At 34.6% G+C, this 26,092-nt stretch overlaps 1 protein-coding gene across 5 annotated transcripts in view; it reads right to left on the bottom strand.

Annotated features, from left to right (window-relative positions):
• Positions 1–13: 13 nt before the first annotated feature.
• The window catches only part of LOC100367343 (putative pyridoxal-dependent decarboxylase domain-containing protein 2), a 27,321-nt gene continuing 1,242 nt past the window's right edge, over positions 14–26,092 (bottom strand). For 2 of the 5 annotated variants that reach the window (XM_085502207.1, XM_085502205.1), the window contains 21 exons: positions 23,214–23,290; positions 20,542–20,625; positions 19,618–19,698; positions 18,808–18,963; positions 17,055–17,244; positions 16,213–16,281; positions 15,739–15,951; positions 15,501–15,572; positions 15,204–15,233; positions 14,866–14,991; positions 14,354–14,404; positions 13,140–13,220; positions 10,956–11,108; positions 10,092–10,197; positions 9,010–9,068; positions 7,594–7,706; positions 6,219–6,468; positions 5,610–5,702; positions 4,576–4,678; positions 3,859–4,105; positions 14–2,502 (listed from right to left, as the gene is read on the bottom strand). In XM_085502207.1, the coding sequence (XP_085358333.1) occupies positions 2,397–2,502; positions 3,859–4,105; positions 4,576–4,678; positions 5,610–5,702; positions 6,219–6,468; positions 7,594–7,706; positions 9,010–9,068; positions 10,092–10,197; positions 10,956–11,108; positions 13,140–13,220; positions 14,354–14,404; positions 14,866–14,991; positions 15,204–15,233; positions 15,501–15,572; positions 15,739–15,951; positions 16,213–16,281; positions 17,055–17,244; positions 18,808–18,963; positions 19,618–19,698; positions 20,542–20,625; positions 23,214–23,290 (2,460 nt within the window). In that variant the 3' untranslated portion in view covers positions 14–2,396. Of the gene's footprint in view, positions 2,503–3,828; positions 4,106–4,575; positions 4,679–5,609; positions 5,703–6,218; positions 6,469–7,593; positions 7,707–9,009; positions 9,069–10,091; positions 10,198–10,955; positions 11,109–12,288; positions 12,364–13,139; positions 13,221–14,353; positions 14,405–14,865; positions 14,992–15,203; positions 15,234–15,500; positions 15,573–15,738; positions 15,952–16,212; positions 16,282–17,054; positions 17,245–18,807; positions 18,964–19,617; positions 19,699–20,541; positions 20,626–23,213; positions 23,291–26,092 lie in introns of all 5 variants that reach the window. The other 3 variants (XM_085502206.1, XM_085502209.1, XM_085502208.1) reach the window with 3 other exon arrangements.

Genomic DNA, 26,092 nt, shown 5'->3' on the forward strand with positions numbered 1-26,092 from the left:
GAAAATGGACACATTTTACCCAAACTGTTGTCTTTATTTGTTTCTCACCCTAACCATGCATATGCATAATGACTACAGCCCAATAACTGAATTATAGAAAACCTTCCCAGTATTTAAACCATTTTATACAATTATAAATAATATAGATTAAAAGCTGGTAGCAAGTGTCACTCATTTTAATATTTGTCCTATATCTCTTGAGCTTAGAAAGAACTACAAAATTGATACATTTTCATACATCTTGCAATGACTTAAATAGGTTGGTCCTGCTGAATTCTACTCAAATAGCGCAACATGATTGCAAGATTGATAAATAAATCTTTAACTATTGCTTAGGAGAAGTGATGGGTTAACTTAAGAAAACTCTCCCATACAGATTTCAGTGAAGAACTTGCATATTTTCAAAAGACACCATTTCCAGAAAAATTGTGTAGATATTCAGAATTGAAATTCTGATTAAAAACAATATACAGTAATTACTCACACATACTTTTTAAGGCAACAATTATTTGGTGCATTGAAATATTCTTTTTCCTGAAAACCATCTCATCGGCAGTCCAACTGATGCACACGTGGATTGTGAATTACATAATATATATATATATGTACAGAATTATATTGTTACAGATTGAGGGTTGACCGGCAGGCCACTTCAGTTTAAGAAACCCAAACCAAACTTAAAAACAAAAAGACTATGTACAGAAATAAAATGAAGATGTACACAACTGTCAGATAATGATTGAAATCAACATTTGTTGTTGCAATGCTACCAAAGCAGTAATCGCTTAACTAAAACACTAATTGTCACAAGTCAGGTTACCTATTGTGAGGCATTATTATTCAAAGATAACTCTAGAGTTTCACTAACTTTTACAATTTGGTGCAAAGAATGTCACACTGACAAGAAAGCTGGCTATGGAGACGATTTTGCTGCTGGTCAACTTACAATGAAATAATTAAAGTATGCATTCATACCAGCATATCCAGCACTACCCACTGAGGGGGGCCTGTCAGAGTAAGGGTATCCAGCACTACCCACTGAGGGGGTCTGTCAGAGTAAGGGTACCCAGCACTACCCACTGAGGGTGCCTGTCAGAGTAAGGGTACCCAGCACTACCCACTGAGGGTGCCTGTCAGAGTAAGGGTATCCAGCACTACCCACTGAGGGGGGCCTGTCAGAGTACAAGTATCCAGCACTACCCACTGAGGGGGGCCTGTCAGAGTACAAGTATCCAGCACTACCCACTGAGGGGGCCTGTCAGAGTAAGGGTATCCAGCACTACCCACTGAGGGGGCCTGTCAGAGTAAGGGTACCCAGCACTACCCACTGAGGGGGCCTGTCAGAGTACAAGTATCCAGCACTACCCACTGAGGGGGGCCTGTCAGAGTAAGGATACCCAGCACTACCCACTGAGGGGGCCTGTCAGAAATGGGTACCCAGCACTACCCACTGAGGGGGGCCTGTCAGAAATGGGTACCCAGCACTACCCACTGAGGGGGGCCTGTCACAGAACGGTTATCCAGCACTACCCACTGAGGGGGCCTGTCAGAAATGGGTACCCAGCACTACCTACTGAGGGGGGTCTGTTAGAGTAAGGGTATCCAGTACAACCCAATGAGAGGCCCAATCACAAAAGGGTATCCAGCAATACTTGCTGAGGGAGGCATGTTACAGAAAGGGTATCCAAGACAACCCAACATACAGTCACTACCCTACTGCTAAAAAATAATATTGTTGTATCTAATGGAAGCTTGTTTCCTTTGGATAACTGTAACCAAACTGGCATGAGTCTTATTTGTGTTTATGGAAGGAAAGTGTGGATGGGTTGGTTTTATAAACTTATGTATACATTAGTATAATGACAGATTGAAAGTCAGTATTTCAGTGTTATTGTCGTGAAAGTGTTTATGAAGATTGAAAAACAAAACAAAACATGATTATGTGATTGGCATATCATGAGTAAATGGTATATGTACATCACTATCTAATTTACACGGGTGATCATTATCTGAGATACATTAATATTTTTCAGTTATATTGCTATTTAGACAAATGTGATATGCAAGTAAAAATGTCAAAAAATCCAACTGCAATATCCAACTAATTGAGAACAAGAATGACTGCACTTTTCTGTTGTTTTTTTGGTATAGCTCACCAAATGAAACTAACCAACTAATTCTCTACATATATTTCATAGGTGCATGTTCACCAAATTTACACCCTTACAACATAACTTTTAGTTCCAGCGATATAAAACATGAAAACTGAGCAAAAAAGCCACCTTCATAAGGAAAACAGAAAAAAAAAGTTATAATATGCCTCTTCGAGATGAGGTTGATCTCTAAGAATAAATTACTACAACTGCGTTTGTTTCTTATCCAGGTGCCAAGCTCATTTATTCTTCAGTGGCAACAACTTGGTTAATAAGTACAGGAACACCATTCTCCTTTGCTTCTACAGCTTTGTCTATTTTAGTTTGTTGGTCCCGGGTATTGTTCAAGCTACAAGTAAAATGATCAAAGGTCAAGTTGAATTCCACCCCCAAAAACATTCAAAAAATATTTTTTGGTAAAAAAAAAAAATAATATCTTCAGGTTGGTGTTATCATGCACATAGTGAGAAGTGGAGGAGAGGGAAGCTTCAGCATGCATTTGAAGACTTCACAGACTTGGCCAGCCATAGAACGTAGCAAGTGTATTGAGATAACTTGGCCTAAGGTAGAGGAAAAGAAAGGAAGACAGTAGAATAAGATGCAGGAGATGCAGGAAAGACAAGAAAAACATCTGATTCAGAACTTGTTGGGATTTAAAAACTACTGTAAACCCATCAATTATTCACTAGTTTTTAATTTTGCTTGTTTCTGGCAAGTAAAATCCACTAAATTAAATCTATGTGAACATCTGAAATAACAATAGAACTCATTGTTCCCTTGTCAAATTCGTGAAATTAAAAACCAGTGAAATAGTGAAAATTTAAATGCCAGTGAAAATAATAATGGTTTTACAGTATTTTGATGTAGTGTCAAGAAAAGTAACTGCTATGTAGTTAAAATGTTATAGTTGTCTTATGAATTTGAACTAACATTAATCAGTGTTTCCTCTAAGCCTTCCTCTGTGTGGTGCCCAAATTTCTCAGGGAAATTTTAGCAACTTGACAAACATTTTTTGAAAATTTATGAATTTTGAATTCAAATACACTTGATACAATGCGTTTTTGAAGATGATATCACAGCATTTATCAGTACCTATTTTGCTTTAAGGAAACACTAACAATCATAAGATGTATGTGAAATGTACAATATTTTATTTGTAACATAGCATCGTAAAATCTGTATTAGAAGCCAAATCCATAATCAAAGTTGCACCCATTATTTTTTAAACAATTGAGAACTAAAAGTTCACTATTTCCATATGTGTAAATGCTTTAATAGAAGGTGCATCCCCTCTGTTGCATTGTACCATTTTAATAGAAACTGCGGCTTCTATTAGATTTTACAGTAGATGCTATAGACCTCAATCAAGGGTAAATGATATCAAGGGTTACACTTTCATGACCATACATGGTGATAAGTGAGGAAAGATCTCATTAAAATCACATGAGAACATGAAAGTCCATACATCTTTCATAAAGCCTGACACCAACAATAATAATATCAGGCTGTGTTGTTGTTTTATTACCAGGGGTATTTCTAGAAATGTGAGTACTTTGTCTTATGATTTCATTGTGATCTCCAGTACATGTCACCTTGTTTGTATCAATAAATATAAGAAAAAAAAATAACTAATATAAACAGACTAAAAATAAGGTAAGGCACAGGGAGCCCTTACCATGGAGACCCAGAGTACAGTCGTTTTTACCTCTCTTCGGCAATATTTACATCAGAGTTCTGGGTTGTATTGGATGTTGAGAGTGATGAATCATCTGTGATGACGCAGACTTTGTCACTGGATGAGGAACTCGTATTTGCAGCACTTTTTTGCAAGGGAGAGTTTCCTGGGGATACACAGTTCGCTTCAGAGGTCTTTTTAGTTGGACTAGTAGCAGGGCTGTTTTGTTGAATCTGCATATGATACTTGTATGTTGTTTCAGTACTCTCAAGTTCACCTGACGGAAAAATAATTCATGAGGTCATGATTTTGGAATGTTCGCAAGGATGAATGTCACAGGGAATCAAGATTTTAACTTCAGACATAAATTGGTAGTTGTCTTGACAATTTATGAAAATATGAAACTGGCTGGCCACTGTAATCACGAAAATACAGAAATCTGACGCAATATTAAGTATTAAGTATCAAATATTTAGGTACTCAGATTCACTGAAAGTTTCAAAATGCTTTGAGTAGTTGTCTGAAAAGCAAAATGTCTTTTCATTTTTCTTGCATTCATAAGATTAAATGTACAAAAATTATTATATTCATGCGAACAACCAATTTCAAACATATCAAAAATTTGACTCTGGGGGAAAAATTAAAATCATAAAAATTTTGTGAGGGTGATTTATGCACAAGAGACATCAGCATATAAAACAGTACTTCAGTATTGGTTCATGTACCCGTGTTAAATTATTCACTTACCTGAGCTTAGATTTAATGACCTTCCCTTCATTTTGCCGTCCTTTGGTAACGGTGACCACCAGTTGACAAGCGATCCAACCATTGGGATTTGACGTAATACACCCTGCAATTACACAATATTACCCACAATTCATTAGAGTCAAAGAAGTCCATTGTTCATACTAATACACAACAAACTATTTATTTGTTTGTTTGTTTGTTGCAACAATTTTTTATAGGGATCTCACTATTTCAATAAATAGGAGATACATAACTATAACTTGAATATCGATGACAGAAGAAGAACAAGTGTTACTGGGCGTTCTGCATTACCAGACATTTCACAGAGTACCCTCTATCAACATTCTTTATTAGAGCGCCCTCTATCACTATTTGTGTTTTCCTGGTTTTCCACCTCAAGTGTCTCAGACTTTGTTCCATTTTCCTTGGTTACCTGACATCAGCTTTTATGCTCCAAATCACAGAAAGAGGTCATTCTATATACTGTAAAATGACTAATTTTCACTGGGTTTAAATTTCACTAATTTACCATTTCAGCATATTCAGTGGGTTTTAAATTCACGGTTTCGTCATTTAGATAATGTGTTTTATGCTAAATTTTACATATTCACTGGGTTTTAATTTAACGCATTCTCCAGTCAGCGAAATAAGATAAATTAAAACCCAGTGAATAATTACCCCCTTTACAGTATAGAAAACGGGGGCTTCTTTTTACTCTTATTTTTTACTACTGTCCCAACCAACATTTCAGGAGGCCTAAGCAGGCAAATTGGCATGAGTGACATTATTGATTATAGACAGGTTAGCTTAGAATGAATGTCAAAATGTTTTCAAACTATGTGAAACTAGAGACAGAATTCCAACACAGAGAAAAAATATGGAGATTGCTAATAGTATCTTACTTGCAGTTTGCAATGGACCAATAGATTTTTTGTCTGTGCAAGCTTATCATTCAGGTAAAAATGAACACCAATAAACATAAAATTGACAAATCAATCTACAATAACTGCAAAGGGCTACAAAAGTTCACTTGCCTCTTCCATCAACTTGTCTTGTTCTTCTTTCTTCAGCTGTTCATTTGCAGTCACAATTCCTTTCCTAATGACTTCAGCCATTGTTTCTAAGAACTAGAAAAACATGTACCAAATTAGGAATTAAATAATTATGAATTTTTTTTTTTCCATGTCATTTACAGCCAGTGTAACTTTCAGCCTATGTCGGTTTCGGAAAATTGACATGACATGAACAAACTGATGTGAATGATGAATACTTTCACCAGAAAAACCAGTGCAAACAACAAAGATGATGTAACAATAATGCCATTTTCTGTAACACTTATCTCAAAATATTAATTCAGCGACCTATACTTTTGAGAGTGAATGCATGAAAAAAATCCTATACATACTAAGCAATTTGTCTGTGTACATGTATTATTAAGGTGAACAGACTAGCTTGGCTGCAGTTTTAGAGAACCAATCAGCATAAACAATCCATATGACTGTAGGTGTATAACCCAAGTATTGAGTGAATACTTGCACTTGCTGTGATAAAACCATAGAAATAACAGTCGCCTTGAAAAAAGGATGAAAGCATATATCAACTTTTGCATTGTTTATTAGGTAACACAGGTTAACTGGGCATACCTTAGACGAGTCTTCTACCTCCTTGCCGATAGTATGAATCATTTCTACTAAATCTTCTACTTCAACGTGTGAAGTCAATACGCCAACACCTACGCATAGTGTACCATTCGTTTGTTTCTGTACGCTGAATAGGTAGGCCTCCTCCAAGGAATGGAGACGCGATACTAAATCATAGTTCAAGCTATCTATTTCCGATTTCCCATTATCTGGTAAGTTATCCAGCCTGCTTTCCCACAGATGTGGAATATATCTATTGAATGAAAGAGTAGGATAGTAGACTATAATGGAATTCAAAGGGTGATGGTCATGTGACGGCATTTTCAACTATGGGTCCCATACTATGCATATCATTATACATGCATTTACATTTCCTCTCTTGATTAAGTTTATAAAGCAAGTATCACAAGTTACCACAGTCACTGATATAACAACAAGCAGATTTTTTGACAAATAATGATAGTGCTTACAAATTTGCCTTAAAAAAAATCATTTTTGAATCGAACGTTTGCTATGCTATATAACAAAGTGTTGATGAAGTTGGTCAAGTTTGAATCTAACCAAAACAAGAATGTCACGAAATAAAAAGGCATACAAAATAGTTTTTGTTTTAATTGTTAAAAAATATTGCTCCTACAAATCTGACACATGGACAGCTTTTAACATTTAGCTTTTCAAATCTTATTTCACATTCTTAATGGTATACATCTGCAATGAAGTAAGATAATAGCACAACAATTTTGATCAAAGTGCTTTAAAAATCAAATTCACACAGCCCTTGAAATAAATTATAACTCGCTGAACCAAGACCCCATTGCACATGTTACCCGCACCAGCTTGGATTGGTAGAATATAAAAGGGATTACACAAAGGTGAACTAAAATATTTTTTTATTAATTTAAAACATAATTTTTATTCAACGCATAAAAATTGGATTATAATACAAAAGATAACATCAGCAATAGATAGAGATCACAGCATGCATGTTAGAATATCAATATTTCCATGGCAACCCAACATATTTATGTGATTTTATGTTTTATGCATAAGCTGAAACATGGGTAATTAAATGTTGAGGACATTTTTGATTTGGATAAAAACATTTTTTCAAGAATGGGACTAAAATTCTGCTCAAATTACCAATATCAGGTTATTATGCCAGAAAATGTTAATTTTAAAAAGAATAAAAATTTGAAAATAGTATTTTTCAGAAAATGGGACATTAGTAATTTTACTAATGTCCGCCAGTCTGTGTGCCATTCCTAATTTTGTAAAACATGGTCAGAAATGAACATTCGAAAAACAAGACACACAGACAGACGCACACATGTCCAATATCACACACTAAAGAAGAGGACAATGAGAACTCAAAACTTACTGCACAGCTCCAATGCCACCAAAACCATTTACTTCCACCACTGACAGGCTATCTTTGGCATCAACTTCCTTCTGGAATATATCTCTACATTTCAATGTATAGTTTAATTGCACCTGGAAATATATAAAGAGATATCATGGTGCTATTTTAATTTCTGAGATGTATTAACCCAATAAGCTCATTTCCAGTAACTACCAACACCTCATACGACTTTCACCATGACAACCCAATGTTAAAAATGATGTCACAATGTGTACAGCAATTATGTTTTACTAGCTTTTGTACCATTCAACATGGAAATATAAGTGTACAGTGTTTGCTGCTTGGCATGATCCTGCTTGAACTTCAGTTCTCACTGTTGCCCAAAAACAACCAATAAACGCTGTTCTTGTTGTGATTGTGTGATAACATAATCAATGCATATTCAGATTTCCGATCACCTGTTTTTGATACTTTATTTACACTGTGTACATCAGTGAGTGAGAAATTACATCTTACACCTGGTGTACCATTGAGGTATAGATGCAAGGTTCATGGGCACTTCATTACCCAGACAGTCTTGCTGGCTATAGACTGATAACATTTTGCAGCTTTGTGAATACATACTTAAAAAACAATTTCAAAATATGGGAAACAGATACAAACACTCTCTTATGAATACTTAGCAAGGCTGTACATAATACATTATCATACTACTAATTAACATGCGGGCAAGCGTGGGACTGTTCGGACACACACAGGAACAAACAGGGGGAAATAAGTGACGCGTATTCGTTTATGCAGATTCTAGCAGCTATCCACACTTTTTATGATCGATGCCCGGGCATTTCGAATTGGTATATAAATAATAAAAAAGAAATATGGTTAAAATAAAGTAATTATGGAATCTGGATTATGCACTATATTTTACTTTTTACAAAACTATAATAGGTTTAAATTTTGGAACTTTTACAGCTATTTTATGAGCATTTACAGCTATTTTATGAGCATTAAAAAAACTCTTTCTGAGTGAATGGCAGGCATGCTGGAAGCGACTACATCTTGTGTTTTTTTTGTAGTCTATGAGGCGAGTTGATTGGTAAACAGAAAAGTCACAAATCACCGCACTGTACTGAGGTTTCATTTGTATATAACATTAACAGTGACAGTGCCACGGCTCCTTGTATTTTAAAATATTTTTTTGAATATGTTCCAACATTGACAAAGCTCCAAAATGTTAACACTATCTAGCCAAGACTGTCTGGGTAAGAAAAAGCAAGAAATATCACTTTGAATGCCCACAAACCTGCATCTATACCTTAATGCCAACATCATAATGAGCTATAACCTTCATATTAAAGCAATAACATCAACAGTGATCACTGCACGGAGCATTATGAAATGTACACATTAGATCAAAAACAATAAAATACTCACCACATATTTTTCCAAACTTTCAATAAATTGGTTGACATCCTCACTCTTTGTACAAAGATCTATAGAAAAACAATATTTTTACTTGAAAGAACACAATAAAAGCTATATTACAGCCACAATACTGAACACACAATGAACAGACGCAATGCTGAATAGCCAGTGCTAGTGCAGCCGCAGTGCTGAAACAGGCAACTGCAGTGCTGAAACAGGCAACCGCAGTGCTGAAACAGGCAGCCGCAGTGCTGAAACAGGCAACTGCAGTGCTGAAACAGGCAGCCGCAGTGCTGAAACAGGCAGCCGCAGTGCTGAAACAGGCAGCCGTAGTGCTGAAACAGGCAGCCGCAGTGCTGAAACAGGCAACTGCAGTGCTGAAACAGGCAGCCGCAGTGCTGAAACAGGCAACCGCAGTGCTGAAACAGGCAACTGCAGTGCTGAAACAGGCAACTGCAGTGCTGAAACAGGCAGCCGCAGTGCTGAAACAGGCAGCCGCAGTGCTGAAACAGGCAGCCGCAGTGCTGAAACAGGCAGCTGCAGTGCTGAAACAGGCAGCCGCAGTGCTGAAACAGGCAGCCGCAGTGCTGAAACAGGCAGCCGCAGTGCTGAAACAGGCAGCCGCAGTGCTGAAACAGGCAACTGTAGTGCTGAAACAGGCAACTGCAGTGCTGAAACAGGCAACTGCAGTGCTGAAACAGGCAACTGCAGTGCTGAAACAGGCAACTGCAGTGCTGAAACAGGCAGCCGCAGTGCTGAAACAGGCAGCCGCAGTGCTGAAACAGGCAGCCGCAGTGCTGAAACAGGCAACTGCAGTGCTGAAACAGGCAACTGCAGTGCTGAAACAGGCAACTGCAGTGCTGAAACAGGCAGCCGCAGTGCTGAAACAGGCAGCCGCAGTGCTGAAACAGGCAGCCGCAGTCAGAAACTGACTAAATGCAGTATTATTCTTACAAAAATCAAATTGCTGAGTTTACATTCAGCTCTATCAAAACGTGTTGCTGTTTATTACAATCAGACTAATACTATCTAGTGATTGAAAATAAATAATCCATCATATCATCAATACAAACATAGCGACAGATACTTACATGCCACTGACTGTAGAGGAGAGAATCGCAAACAAACACCTTCAACATCCGATTCAATCAGGTCTATTCTCACTTTGGGAACTTCAATGCTTAACTTCTCATGTAACTAAAACAAGAAAAGTATCGCAAGTCAAAATCAGTTCATGTCCTATACGGTATAGTGCACACTTTAGAATGCAGACATGGTGAACCCTGACCTGTCATTCAACCCATTTGTTGACAAACATGATTGTTAGTTAGCTGCATCACAGTTATTCACATGAATTCACATTTTCCTGAGATTAATAGCAGTTACTTCTGGACCATGGCACAATTAATTAAACACTGCTATTTTCGGCAAACTCAAAGATGGCATCCACCAAAAAGTAAAGCTTGATCACATCTACATGCATGTTCGATCACAGGAACAATTTACTCAATTAAACACAGCCTTAAAAATTCTTGATGCAGAAATTCTGAAATTATTTTCAACTGGAATCATATTTATATTAGACATTTATATTTTATTAGAGTATGAAACCCCCAAAGATACTGATTTGAACATTGCAAACTTGTGAAGACAATAATTAAACCAATATATGAGAAAAATCGCTAGCAAATGTGTGAATAATTAATCTCACTGACAATTTGAATTGGCATCAAAAGAATCTGATGAATATCATTGGACACTTCACAAGGCGTCCAAATATAATTTATTCAATAAAACCGATAGTTAAAAATATTAAATATTCACAGGATTCCTGCATCAAGCTGTCATGTTAAAATGATCACATTTTGAGTATTTATTACTCATCAAAAAAACATAATTACAAGTTTCTCAGAAAATCAATGAATATATCTAGTATAATAACATATAACACTTACCCATCTATTGAAACTATTGTACATATTTTTGAGTGGCGTGTCTACACTCTTCACATCACTATCGACAGAGTAAGGTGCTTTCTCAGCACCAGGTTTGCCTTTATCTTCATCATACCGGAAAACGACTATCGTGGAAACCACATCGTCTTGTAACTACATGAAATGATGGCAGAGTAAAAAACAATTTGTATTCAATGAAGAATTAAATGATGACTCATTTGAGGATAATAAGGATGTGAAAAAAACATTCTGATTTGATTGAAAAAATTGAAGAAAAAACTGCAATAAAAGACTACAAGATAGCCAATACTAAATATTAGTAAAAATTACTGCCACTACAAATCACTACTATAAGCAGCTTTGAAGAATTTTATTGAGATGTACAACTAATAAAATTTATTCATTCTCATTGTGATTATTGAAGGAACGAAAAAGTCTAAAACATGTTACACACATGCGTGCACACACAATTGCTTCACTCGGGGGAAAAAAATTGTTTTTTGGGACTACTATGTGACATATTTAATCGTATGACTATGAAGGAATTGTGGGATGCCTGTCCGTAACATCCCAAATCATTTCTAGTAATCAGTTCGAAACCAATTGGCAATCGTTTTGACAACTCCACTGCAATGTCACATAATAGTCGCCAAATCACCAATGAATATAAGTTTGACATGAAGTTAGAACATTCCTAGTGCTCTACAGTGTTCATCTGGAGACATATTGGAGATAAACAACCAAACAGATCAAAGAAAGCAGGAGATGACTTTTGAATGAGCATGGAGGAAGTCCCTAGTGAAAAGTAGATGTACGATGTAAAAACCAGTGTTCATCCACAATTGGTAGATGATAATCAACAAAATACAAATCAAATTCCTAACTACTATATTTTTTCAACTACTAAAGTTTTCAAAAAATAGGAATCGCACATTGACATTGTAGAAGCATCAACTGAACCCCAGGAATCCAAAGAAATGTGCATTCAGGATTCAAGCTTTTGATGCCAAGACAAAGTAACAAACACTCCTTGTTATGAACAGAATTATCAAAAACCAACGCCCCTATGTAACCCATAAAGCAGCCTCACCATTTTTGTTAATAGACCCAAAAATAAAAAATTATAGCCAAAGAATAATGCATAACCAAAACGTTACTATGGTGACACCAGGATACACAAGAGCCAAACTTTCCCATACCCACTGCATACAGAATATTCCACGATTCAACACATTAGAGCCTGTATTTTGCACATGGTGTAAATTAAATGGATTTGAACCCCAAGACATTTCTGGCAATATCATGCAGAATAATGTCCACAATGCTGACCTACCTGGAAGACAACTCTGGACAGTAAACCAGGAGCGTGCTGATTGGTAAAAACTGGATGGATCCCTATTTTGCTTCTCTGAAACATTGAGGCCAATCAAAACACATGGTGATAGAAAGCCTTTCATCCCAACATGCAACACTGCCCAAAACACCTGATCCTTATTAGTCCATGCAACACCAGGGGGGAAGGGGTCAATACCACAGGGGTCCTTAACACCAAGGGGATACCCATCAACAAGGAGTCCTTATCAAGAAACTAGGAGATCATGGTTCCGTATTCACAACTAACAGTACAGTGCGATTCTACTAGTCTAGCATGTCCTTTTTTGTACTTGTGATTAAAGTATTGTCAAAAGTCGATTTCGTTTTTGGGTTATGTTTCACTCTATTATGAACATAACATGATACACATACAATGTACTCATGTTATGCTGATAAAGTTTCAGAATGTAAATGAACACTATTTTACCTGGTACATAGGACAATTTATCCATGTGGTTGACATAAGTAATATTGTAAACCTCCAAAATTAGCATCAAATGTTAACATGATGAACACCAGATGAACACTAAGACAGTATGTTGTGTTGAACATAAACACTGAATATATGTTGCACATAATGTACACTAAGAAAATATTTTGAACATAATAAACACTGGGAATGTACATAATGAACACTAGGAAAAAGTTAAACATTATAAACAGTTAGAAAATATGTTGAACATAAACACTGGTAACAAACATTGACAATATGAGTACAGGAAACATATAATCAAACATAATTAACATTCAGAAAAAAAATAGGATAAAGCAGGGAAAAAGACAGGATGGCACATGTAAGCTACCACTTACAAAAAGCTGGATGGTTTTACCAAGAACCTGCTTAAACGAGCCCTCAATAACAATCTCAGAGTCTCGCTGTGGTGGTTTCTCCTAATCAAAGAGCAATACGGAAAGCATGAAACACATATATGGTATGCATTGAAATTAAATACACAAGATCAGTGGTAAAAAAGATTTGACCATCCGACCATTATGTAGGGAAAAAGAAGTGTACAGCAACACAAAGGAAAGTTATAAGGTAATATCTGGACAAGATGACCAGACGCTCAAAATAAAACCACCAAATGATGTGAAGTCAGCACAATAAAGCACAACATGCTAGACTAGGTACAATTTTGGGAGAGACATAATTTTGCAAATGAGAAAATTACAAAAGTTCACTAGGATTCTTTAAACAGGGGGGTTACAGTAAAATTTAAATACAGGATTCAAATGGAAGAATTCTGAGTTTACAGCATTTGAAAAATAAACGCAGCATGCAATATGGGCTTTCAAGCGTATACACGGCAACCCAAGAACTTTTTTAAGTAGACTAATTTTACACCCACTATAAAACTACGTGCAGCGACAGGAGACGATACATGTGACAATCAAAATTGTATAAACACATTAAAAAGCAGATATAAGTTGTAGGCATAAGCTGTAAGCAGATGATTTTAGACACTGTATTCAATCTGTTTATCAGGTGAAACATGACATATTCATGTGACAATGTGGCCACAGTGACCAAGTATGTGTTGGTGAAAGTTCGTCCTTTCTGCGTTTTAGAACTTATTTCATATTTTAGGAATTATTTAATCATATATATCTTTTACGGAGAAATGCAGACATTCTTTATTGCCTGGTTGGTGTTAATGAAAGCTTATGTATATGCATAATAACTGAGCTCCATTCAACACTTGTGGAAGCTCTTGTTGTTTTTATGCCATTCATCTTTGCTTTTATCTGGATATCAAGATAAAAAAAACAACTTAAGCTGATGGTCAGTCAGACAGATTTGTTTAAATTAACATGGGTTCTAGTGACAGTACAAGTGCTAATGATGTGTAAATAAAATAATATGTTGATAACATAACGTAATCTCAACTAAATATTAATTTGATATGGGTTAACTGTATTTGGCCCCCCCTATTTTTGTACTCCCAAGAATGGTATAACCCACCTATGGAACACAATAGGGTTGTACCATTCAGATGAGCAAATGGGTAGAATGGAATACTCACATTTAGGTGTATGGTACTGAGTGTGCTCAGTTTTTGTGCCATATGCAAACTCTGGAGAGAAAAAAACACAAATTTTAACAAGGTGAAATGCTGACAAGAAATTCATACAGAAATTAAGACATCATTTCAATGAGGGGAAGAGGGTTTCAAGTAACTGCCCCATGAAGCGTCTGTAATACAGTGATGGATAATGTCACAAAAACAAGATTTTGCAAACAATACTACTTTTTCAGATATTGAGAACCTCAGAGGAAGCACCACAGGTATTGCGCATGTTAACATTTTATGTAAATATTGTTTTTGACACGACTATGCCACTTTCACTCACAAAAAATAGCTTTTTTTGTCTCCCACAAAATTAAAGCGGGTTTATAGTATGTTGTCATGGTAACTGCTTGTCTATAAATATGTGCACAGATTGCAACATGGGGATTGTGGTGCTATAGACTGTTCTGACCACATGTCATACCAGGTACTACTAACGCAATGAATGATAAATTGAGTGCACTCACCAAATCAGCTGCAAGTTTGACTTTTTTGATGACACCTTTGTGTCCCATAGATTGTAATGTGACCCACAGTGGTAATGCTGATAACTTCTCATGTAACTGGGAAGAGCACAGACCAGCAGCTAATGACTGGAGGTGAGAAACAACAAACAGTACAATTTATTAGACAATGATATCATAAAAAGTTTGTCTTAAATCAAGACATAGCAATATTAGTTATGAAACATATTTCCAATTGAAAAAAAAAAAAATAAGCAACTTTCCTAGCAATAGAACTTAAAATCACATACACACATGGCAAAACTAGTGATACCAGTGAAATATTAGTATATTCGACTTACCATGGCAGGGTCGGCCATTTTGTAAAGGGTCTAGAAAATGTATGGTTAAGGAAAGTGATATGAAATGCATACTTGGTGTACTATCAAAGGTAAATGCAGGATAATTACACATACATCCCGGTGTAACTGTGTATACTAATTTGCTTCACTAGCATTTAGTACACTGATCCATTTTTATTTTTTGTTGAAGGTCATTTATGTAACAGTATACAAAATCTTTGTATTCATAATAGTAGACTGGACTCTTGTCATGCTATACACATTTTGTATTGCTGTTCTATTCAAAACAAAGGATACAACTGCTGGCACTTCAGGTAGTCCCAACCATACACTTGGTGTCAATGTCATACTATTAGCTTTCTTAGCAGCCTGTTAAACGAATCAAACAATTTAATTTTAGTAATAAAAATATAGCTTCAAATGAATATAAACAATGTCCTTATAAGTTGAAAATATTTTTTACTTTGTTTTTATAAATCTGAAACAGGATAAATGTTTCATTCTTCAGTTAAACTTAGAGACAAGAACAACTTACCAAAACCGATGACGGCGGTGCACTCAATGGCAGCGCTGCAAGATTATGTCCTTCTACATGCAGCCATATTCCATTGCTATCACAGATCTCCCTAAGTCGATTGATATTATCAGTATGGCCAGCTAGTGGAGTGCCTGCATTGGCTACTAGTAATACAGGTGTTCTGGAGGAGGCTATGTCATCTTTAATGAGTCTCTCTAATGACGCAAGATCCTAAAATCATACAAAGAAATAATGCAGATTATTACAGAAATAAGGGAGAACCATTTAATAATAAGGAAAGAAATTGGGAATAAAAGAGTTGAAAAATTATTCAAATTTTAGTATGAATTCAATATGCATTTATCTTAGGAAAATATCAATGACAAATTATATGAACATCATTAATCACCCCCAAGTTTTCAATTGATTCATCCCTTAATGGTACAACTTGGATATTTAAATCGACTGCAATTAGATGTATTTGGTACTCACCATGGTATGTTGAGAACCAAACACTGTGTTACACGGCACTGTACATAGACTAGATAGTGGTAAACCAAGCTACAAAATAAGAATACAAATCAATTATAATCAAACAGGTGGTTTTAATTTTACAAGAACATATTTAAAAGTGCTCTCCTCTGGCAATTTAAGATCCTGTCTGGTTATTAATCTTGTTCAATGCCCTATGTAAAGGCAACTCTGATTGGTCAAATGTTTTAGAGGTATATCCAATCAGATCTGAGTATCAAGTACACAACTTCTTGGTATAATTATGCATCGTGATGAAGCATGTTTACATAATGTCCACATTACCATGCGGTTCAGACATTATTGAAAGTGGTAGCTGGTGATTGTAGTCCTTGGTAATTAATAAAAATATAGGATATATCACACAATATCTGAATAGGTGGACTGAACCTGTTCCTATATAAGAGCAGATATTTTCATTCAAGCAAATATGAATTAGTAATCGGAAACTTTTAATACAGAAGCAAACAATACTAATGTTTTAGATAGACAAGCTGAACACACACTATACATATATAAGCAGGCAAGCACATCTGTCTACCATTTATGTTTGTCCTTAAAACATAACTTATAGATTACTATAGATTCATATTTACATGGTAAGAGCGAACCAACAAAAAACAAAATAAATCATCAACCAAAATAATTGTAAAATACTAATTTAATCATTCAATGTTCATTGTATATCCATGCATACTTATTTACAATTTTTCATAGTGCATTTATTTCATGTTTTTATGTACATTGCATGTCAATTTCCAACAAAAAGAATAGAGGTGAAAGGAAAGAAATCACCAACTTACCTGAAAGCACATATACTGTCCGAGTCCAGGCCTAGCGGAGGCACTGACGTATATCACTGGTGGTTTAGTATATAAAGCGTTGAATCCTTCCGTAGTAAACTTTTCATACTTATTATGAAGTACCAGGCGACATACTCGAATTAGACCCTCACGGTCATCACTATGGTAATAAATAGAAGAATCTGGAAACCTAACAATGAAGAATAAGTAATACATTTATATCTATTCATACGTGAATATTATGTTTATTTCAAATCATAAAAAATACAAGTCAAAAAATTCTCTTCTCCCATAATTTCCATTAAACTCTGGGAATGAATTGAAATGTACAATGTTGTTGTTACAATGGGGTTAGATGAAAGGTGCAGTCTACTCATAAAGCTAAATGTCTTTTTTCCGAAGAATTTCATCAAAAGATCTAATATAAAGATTAACAAACAATGCTCTATTACTCTGTACAACAGAATGTGAATACCCAGATAATTTACAAAACACAAAGTGAGTGTGCTCTCCTAATAGAGTTAAAACTACAAAGTGCAAATTAGACCACAAAAATGCACAATATGGAATATCACAAAATACAGAAAATAAAGGACATTTAACAGCTATGAACGCAAATTTAAAATCATGAATAATCGCGTTGCCTCTCACATAAAAGAGACGAGATTTAGCCTGAATTTAAGATCAAGCACTGGAATGAGATATCATAAATATGCAAAACATTGTTTCAACAAAATTTGAACATATGCTGTGTACTGACTGGGTCAATTGAAGACAATAGCAAACATTTGCATGTCGTTTTTCATTGAAAGTTCTCTCTTGAACATATGTCATAAATGTGAAAAATAGACAACACTTCCTGCATATGTATCTTCCTTTGATTAATGACTACTGATTATGACTAATTGCAATATGGTACCACCAAATATGGCAGCTGGCACGGTTGTATATTACACAGCTGCTGAAAACATTGTGTCTAGTTTATTTTTCTACTCAAATAATTAGAATTATAGGCGAGAAAGAGTTTACTGCAGACAGACTTAATCATTACCATGGTGATTCTAGAAAATTTCAGACTCAATGGTGCCATCATAATGTTTGTTACCGGAAAGGAGGATTCAACACAAGACCAAAGTGACACTGAGAGCTGATTTTTGTTCTATTGACTAGACATGTTTATATATTCCCCAAGATTAAAATGGCACAGTTGTCATGCCTCATCCAGTTCAATTTATGCCCCCTGCATTGTATACATAGAATTGTTTTTAAATTATATAATTTTTAAAGCCCAGTCTTCGAACATTCCAAGTTTCAAACTAAATCCCAGCATTCCTTGCACACTATACATCAGATCGGTGTTGAGAAGATGCTGATCTTTAGCATCAATGAGACCATTGTGTAGGCATACACAACAGAAAACAGTTCAGGAGCATTATTCATATAAACAAGTATGAAAAATATTGGTTATAGGTTTTTAGAGAAATCTTACATACATGAGTAAGTGCTATTATTTTCATAGTAAATTATTTTTGATTACCTAACAGTGAGATAGGCTAATGTTCTGGCCTCATCAGAGATGTTGATTGTACTGATTAGTGATGTCATATACACCTTTGTTGTATGTTCATTATCAGCAGAATAGAGGTTGTTCTACATATGTTTGATATACATTGTGATTAGATGAAAATCTAAGTGATAAACTCTAAAAGTTGGAAGAGATATACAACAACTTAATATCACTGCATAAACTTACCTAAATAATCTTGACAGCCAAAGTGTTGTATCAGAGAGTATTCTAGTGCTAAGTTTTTTAAGATGTTTATCTTCCAATGTAGATATATAGGCCGCAATGCCCTGTGATATCATGGATACATTCGCAACATTATCCAGATTTCCTGGGGTTGCCATCCTGAATAGTGAGAGAAATCTAAGGTTAATAATGAGAAATTAGCGTTACAGATCATTATTGTATGTCTGTCACCGTAACGCCATAAGTTACAGCGTGCTGTAATTTTGCAGTATTTTACGAGGTATTTTCATTCTACCATATTAGGAAATGCGAATTCCGAACAAGTAATAAATAATGTACTTTACAGTACAGATTACAACGACACTGGTGACAAAAACAAAGCCAAACAAAATGCACAAATTTCACAATTCAATAGACTCAGAAATTATATTTGGTATGCATCACTCCCAACACCACCCAAACAAATTAAATTATCAATTTAAAAATCTTACAATGAAGGTATCATTAATGCAATCCCAATATTAACCATTAAGGACACCGTGACCATATCATCATTGAAAGTTTCACTTCAAAGAGAAAACCTCTGGCTTCAACTGTGTAAACGAATGATTCACATTTTGGAATAGATTTTAGAAGCTTATAAACAGCATAAATGTTCCCACCATATTTTTCACATATTTTTGTATTTGCTAATTTTTTAACCAAATGGACATTACTTTCTTTTGACCACTGCTCTTAATTAAATGTGTTACACAGGATTATAAAAAGTTGACTTCAGAATTCAAAAAGTTAAAGATAAATGCAAATACTTACAATTTTTTCTCCTTATTCTCTTCATCATCATGCAGAATTAGGTCTTGTATAAGAGTCAGAATATCTTCAAGTTTTTGGCCGCTATGGTGAAAATGAAATAAGACATATTAAAATGGTATTCATGCTGTTGCTGTAAAGAAATTTACAACAGAAAGAAACACATGCCATGAATGAGATTATGCTTATTCACAAAGAGTGGGTATAAAAACAGATGTCTGATACACAACTGATTTCCAGCCATGATGCAAACGCCGCATTCCACAAAAACACTATAGAACCTAGAGTTATGGGGAAACCAGGATAGTCATTGTGTATTATAGCGTACGATGTAAGTTGGGACAAATCCTAAGCAGTCGCTGGGTTGGTGTGGCTTGTAGGTTGGTGTGGCTTGTTACATGTAGCTGTTGTATATATCCGGTAGCGTCACTTGTGTGTGTGGGCTCTGAATACAAAGACAACGTTCAGCACTGTAAATGTGGTGAAACTCCTGCATTTCATACTAAATGCTTTCTATTAATAATTTCACTTTCAAATAATATTCACGAGTTATGTCTGTCATAACCTTGTTAAATGTTATTAGCATATTGTGTACGTGTGGTTCAGGCTTTTTTTCAGTATTCCACAACGCATTCATCATCACAGTGAGATCAATTGATATTTACGTTACATGCAACGTTGCATTCAGCACTGTCAATGGATCATATATATTCGGTCTTGACCCCCACTCTGTCTATTGTGGTTATTGGAAGACGCTTTCTATCATACTAAACTGGTAATGAAATTTAACAACTACTTTTTCATTTTACAACCAAATCTGAATGAGCTATGGCAAGCCACAACAGGTCTTGATTGTGTACAGCCCCACCAGTGGCTGTACCTGGCTCCATGCGTCAAGTTGTCAAAAAGAGTAAATCTCCAACTTACTTTCCCTCTAAAGGTCCAGGAATATCCTGCTTTCCTTTCACGTGTTTCATTTTCCATCTTTCCTCTCTCTCTTTTTCCATTTTCCTGCAGATAAAAAAATCGAGGTCAACTTGTATTCTGCAATATTTTTGTTTTAGTAAAATAAGGTAAAAACAAACAAAAAGTGTATTATATGTATTTAGCAGCAGACAGCGTTAATGAAAACACCCACCCCACCTACATGGACAAACATTTTGCTTATATAACCATTATTTCATGTATATATTACAATGAAAGTTCAGGATGAAATCAGTTGAAAGGGAAAATTACATTTTGTCAAGTGATTTCATAAATCCTTTTTTTTTTAAACAATTTTATCTACGTACAAAATGCATTATTTGATCAAGCATTCTGTGAAGCATGAATATTAATATAAGACATATATATGAATATGTATACAAAAAATATAGGATTCAAACTACCACAATAACGCATTGCCCAAATAAGAACAGTTTGAAATAGTATGCAATGAATGCACACATACAGCAAATAGTTGGACATGAACAACATGAATCTATGACATCACAAACAGTGTGCAGACTATAATACTGCACACAAATAAAGCCTAGTATAATCAGAACGACTTAAACAATAATTTTGTTAATTTGTTTGTTCGTTAATATTGAACCAAACTTATTTATTTATTTTTTTATTATTACAAACTTTGTTTTGACCAAATTGTTATGGTGTACATTTTACTTTTATTCAGACAAACTAAACTAGTTTGTAAAAGGTTAGCCAAAACCAACAATGATAAAAAAGGAATTAGAAGTAGAAAATTGTTTCCATCTATTAGACTAATCCTTATCTACAAATTATGTCACTTTTGCAACCAATGGCCAATCTGGACTATTCTGAGGAAATTGTAAAAACATGAGATAACCCACAGAAAAATAAAAATCAGAAAAAAATGTGCTACTTAAATAACATAAAGACTATTTATTTACTGTAACTATGAGAGTGACAGAATTTCCTGACAATTTCCGACAATTATCTGTCAAATGTTCCCTTCAATAGATATGTTTCACTACTTAACTGATGTACTTTTCTGTGGTGACTATGTTTTACATAATAACCAAAAATTTGATACAAAAATTACATCGGATGGTATAGCAGGTGGTATTAAATTATGTGCAAGAAAGTATTCTACATTTTTATATCACTTTCTTAATCTTTGTAGGAAGAACAATAAGATACTTTCTTGGAATAACCATATGAATAATGAAGTGGAATTTGCCGTTAAAAAATAAAAACACCCACAACTTTAAATTTGTGTAGCTGGACATCATTTTTAATACAGTAATCTAAAGAAGCCAGTGTGACTCCTGAACTAAAGAACCCCATGAAAATGTTTACAACTACCAAACTGAAACCACACAACAGTCACCAAAAACAAAACCCAAACCAAAGCAATTCCAGAGTTCCTAAAGGACACTTCAATAAATAATGTTTTCTTTGTTTAATCCCTGTGGTATATGTTGAGTGGGGCTATTCATCTCCTAACATACGTTTATGTTGAGTGGGGCTATTCAATCGCCTAACGTATGTTTACCGGTATGTTGAGAGGGGCTATTTAATCGCCTAACGTATGTTTATGTTGAGAGGGGCTATTCAATCGCCTAATGTACGTTTATGTTGAGAGGGGCTATTCAATCACCTAATGTACGTTTATGTTGAGAGGGGCTATTCAATCACCTAACGTATGTTTATGTTGAGAGGGGCTATTCAATCGCCTAACGTATGTTTATGTTCAGTGGGGCTATTTAATCGCCACACATAAGAGCGTAAACATAATGGATAATTTGAGTAAGGGAAAATTTGTACAGGATCTTGGTAAAACCTTTCCTAATGCACTTAAAGTATAAAACTAAGTGAGCTTGTTAAACTTGCCAATGAATTAAATGTTCGACCATTAAGTACATGATGATCGGGATATATCAACCAAACATTGTCACAAAGTACCAAACTGAGAATTAACTACAACTTTGGCCAATCCTTAAAGTGTAAAACCTGCGACATAAACTTAAATGTTTCGTCTTTATTTGAAATGTCTATATATATTTGCGCATCTACTCCATTGCAGTGACTGGACAAAGGTTACGGTTCCTATTACATAAAGATGTCTGCCTGGTTTCCGCCAAAATACATTATGCTTAAGACACCATTTTTTTTTTTTTACATAATGGTAGAATGTATTTATAAAATGTCAATTTCATCAATTTACCATTTTCGTGATTTTAAATGAGTAGAGTGTAAAACAGAAGGTAGTACAGAAGAACTCTACCGACATAAATACAGGTTATACTGGTATAAATCAGCCCCACTCAGTATGCTGAAAGGAGTTGTCATCTTAGTACTTAGGTATGCCCAAACTCAACCCACTGAATTGCAATCTTCATGAAATTAAAAAGTTCCCAAAGATTTTGCTAAAATGCACCATACTACACTAAATTGAAATAATGGCATTGGCTCTAATTAGTATCACAAACACACAATAAGTTATATTTTAATGCAATTTTTGGTTTATGTGCACTCGAGAGGAGATGAACTTCTAATAGATCAAATATTGTTGTTATGGCAACCAGAAGCAAAAATTGTACAGAGTACAAATAGTATCTTGGTTGTTTACTCACTTGTTATATTCATCTATAGTTTTCAAGGCTTCGTCCATACCTTTTGACATCTCGTTTATCGCTGGGTCAATAAACAGCTGCAAACAAAGTCATAAATTATGTATTATGTAAACATTAATTGTGAGCAAATTAATTAATTATACAAATAATACGTTACAGTTGCCACCAAACATTGAAATTAAAAAATTCTTAATTTAGAAAAAAAAAATGTTAATGCCCGTGGATTTCAGCATTCTCAATTCGTTAATATAATTTTTAACAAAAGTCAAGATATCAGTTATAACAAAATTCTAATAATTATTAATTATAGTAATATTTACGTATTCTGTATTTTTACAATGCTAAATACTCACAGGGGACACTAATCTAACATATAAGACTAACAGTAACACAACAGACTTTTAAAATAATATTTAAACAAGCAGCCTCTCAGCTGAAATAAAATATTCATCTAAATCAGAAAATTAAAGATATCATCAAGAAATGCACAAATCTAAGGTCTACCCAAGGTACATATACACCAAGTACCAAAGCAATCAGGCTTGTAGTTTTCAAGAAGAAATCGAAGAGGTAAAAAGTTGTCGCAGACGATGGACAATTACTCATAGGATAAGCTCTGCTCGACAAAGTCGACAGCAGAGCTAAAAAACATGTCCCAATAATAAAATAATTTACAACAGGTGGTGAGGGTTATACTAGTCTCATGGTACCGAAATGAAATGTACACAAGTTGCAACATTTTAACACTGTCACAGCAATGGGGACAAATCGGTTTTCTTCTAGTATTTGCAGTAGGTTGCTGGCAATGTGGTAAATAAACCTTTCCCAAATCAAATTTGTTTTCCAAGCAAAATTCAGTCACAAATTGTCTGTACATTTAATTAAACTAAAGAAGTTTCTCACAGATAAGAACAATGATGAAAGTTGACAAGTTTTACATTATTTTGCATGGTAAGTATTAACCTGTTAAACACCATAGTTACCACAAAATAATCCGACATTTGTCATTCCATTTTTTTTAAAATGAGATCAAAACCTGTATGCTACAGGAAATTATGTGCCATTAGACCTAATACACGTACTGGTACATACAAGTTTAATTTTAATAATAGCAAAATGTTCTCCCTAAAATTATGGTAGTGTTAGTTACTCTGGTTATATATGAATGGGCTGATTAACACATTCAAAAATGTACTGGTACCATGTTTGGATGTCATCATACATGCAGTCCTACAGTGTAAGAAAGTAATATATTTTACACATTTTGTACACAAGCCGCAGGGGACTCAAAGTGAGCATGATGTACCCCTAACATAACAACTATTTGTCAATTTTACAGCAGAAAAAGAGAAAAGCATGAAATGCATTTTCATGTTTTTTTTTATGTTACACTGAATATGATGTCAACACATTCCCCATATTAAGAACATTAATGCAAAGCTTGCATATAGACAGTGCCCTCTGTGAACTATTCAAATAAACAATGGTCAGTCTTTTATAATAGCAGACAGAATACACACATTGTTTTGAGAACCACTGACCCATGTTTGAACCAGCACAGCAATCAACTCCTCAAATGATCAAAAGTTTTCACTGAGTTGAAATCAGACTACTGGTACTTCTATATCATTACTTGATATTACACAACATTCAATTGACTTTTACAATGATATGAATTGATTATAGACAACTCAGAAAAATGTTTTCGACCAGGAAATTGATTTGGTGTCAGATGTGCACTACAATCCCATTGAGGCTATTGAGTCAATGGTAGTGATGTGCAAAATATGATACCATTTTATTGTGTATATAATTATACATGTAACATGTGGAAGAAAAAATATATTACATGAATGCTATCAATGTAATTGGAAGCTTCTGAATGAGAAATATGCATTACAAGACATATAGGATTTAATTGAATTCTCCTAATTGTTATGATACATGGAAAAACCTTCCATTGTATGCACCACCCTTAATCCTAACCCTAATCCTAACCCTCCAGGTACTAATTCAATTAAATATGCCCCTCTAGATAAATAACAAAACAAATATTGTATTTGAATTATTAGCAGTGCATTTTGGAAGCTCATATAAACCAAAAATCACAGTAGTTTAAACTAATCATTAATCAAATATTAATTATTTTGACCACAGAAACACTTCTGTAATTTATGCAACTAATAGAGCTAATACTGTACAAGTTCAATTGATAAAATCAGCATGAAATTAAAGAAAAGAATATACAGTACACAGACTTCTAAAGTAAAAATGATTTCCTTGCATTTTAAATAAAGGTAATCCTAGTGACACACTGAACAAGTCTGGTCATGCACTGAGAAGTGATTTTTTTTTATTATTTTCAACACCATTCAATTTATTAATTGTATTTACAAATGTGTAGTGCTCAGTCAGTCTGCAGTGATTTCATATAGGATATTCTCACGTGATGACACATACCACAGTACAAACAGTACAATATGTGAATACAAACAAAAAAGAATCTGCCTCAGAATTAATATCAGTAAACCAAAAATCTAATTTATTTGTTCGTGTTAATCTACTGACTGATAAATAAAAATGTACTGTGGGGTTAAATCAGGCTAACTATGAAGGTGCAAGCAGTACCAAAGGTAAGGTCATTTTTATTTTAGCATAAATAGAAGATTTATTTGCAATATATGTGCAATCATCAAATCAACTTACAATTCTGTAAATTACTATTTTCACTTGGAATTTATTTTCGCTGAAAGAATGGATCAGTGAAAATAAAATCCAGCAAAAATACCTTTTTCCTATACTTTACATTCAACTCATCAAAATCATGGAAAATAAACGTTTGCTTATTCGGACAAGTATATTAAATTACATTAAGAGCT

Source organism: Saccoglossus kowalevskii, chromosome 8, assembly GCF_978046115.1.
Source record: "Saccoglossus kowalevskii chromosome 8, keSacKowa6.1, whole genome shotgun sequence".
Taxonomy (NCBI): domain Eukaryota; kingdom Metazoa; phylum Hemichordata; class Enteropneusta; family Harrimaniidae; genus Saccoglossus; species Saccoglossus kowalevskii.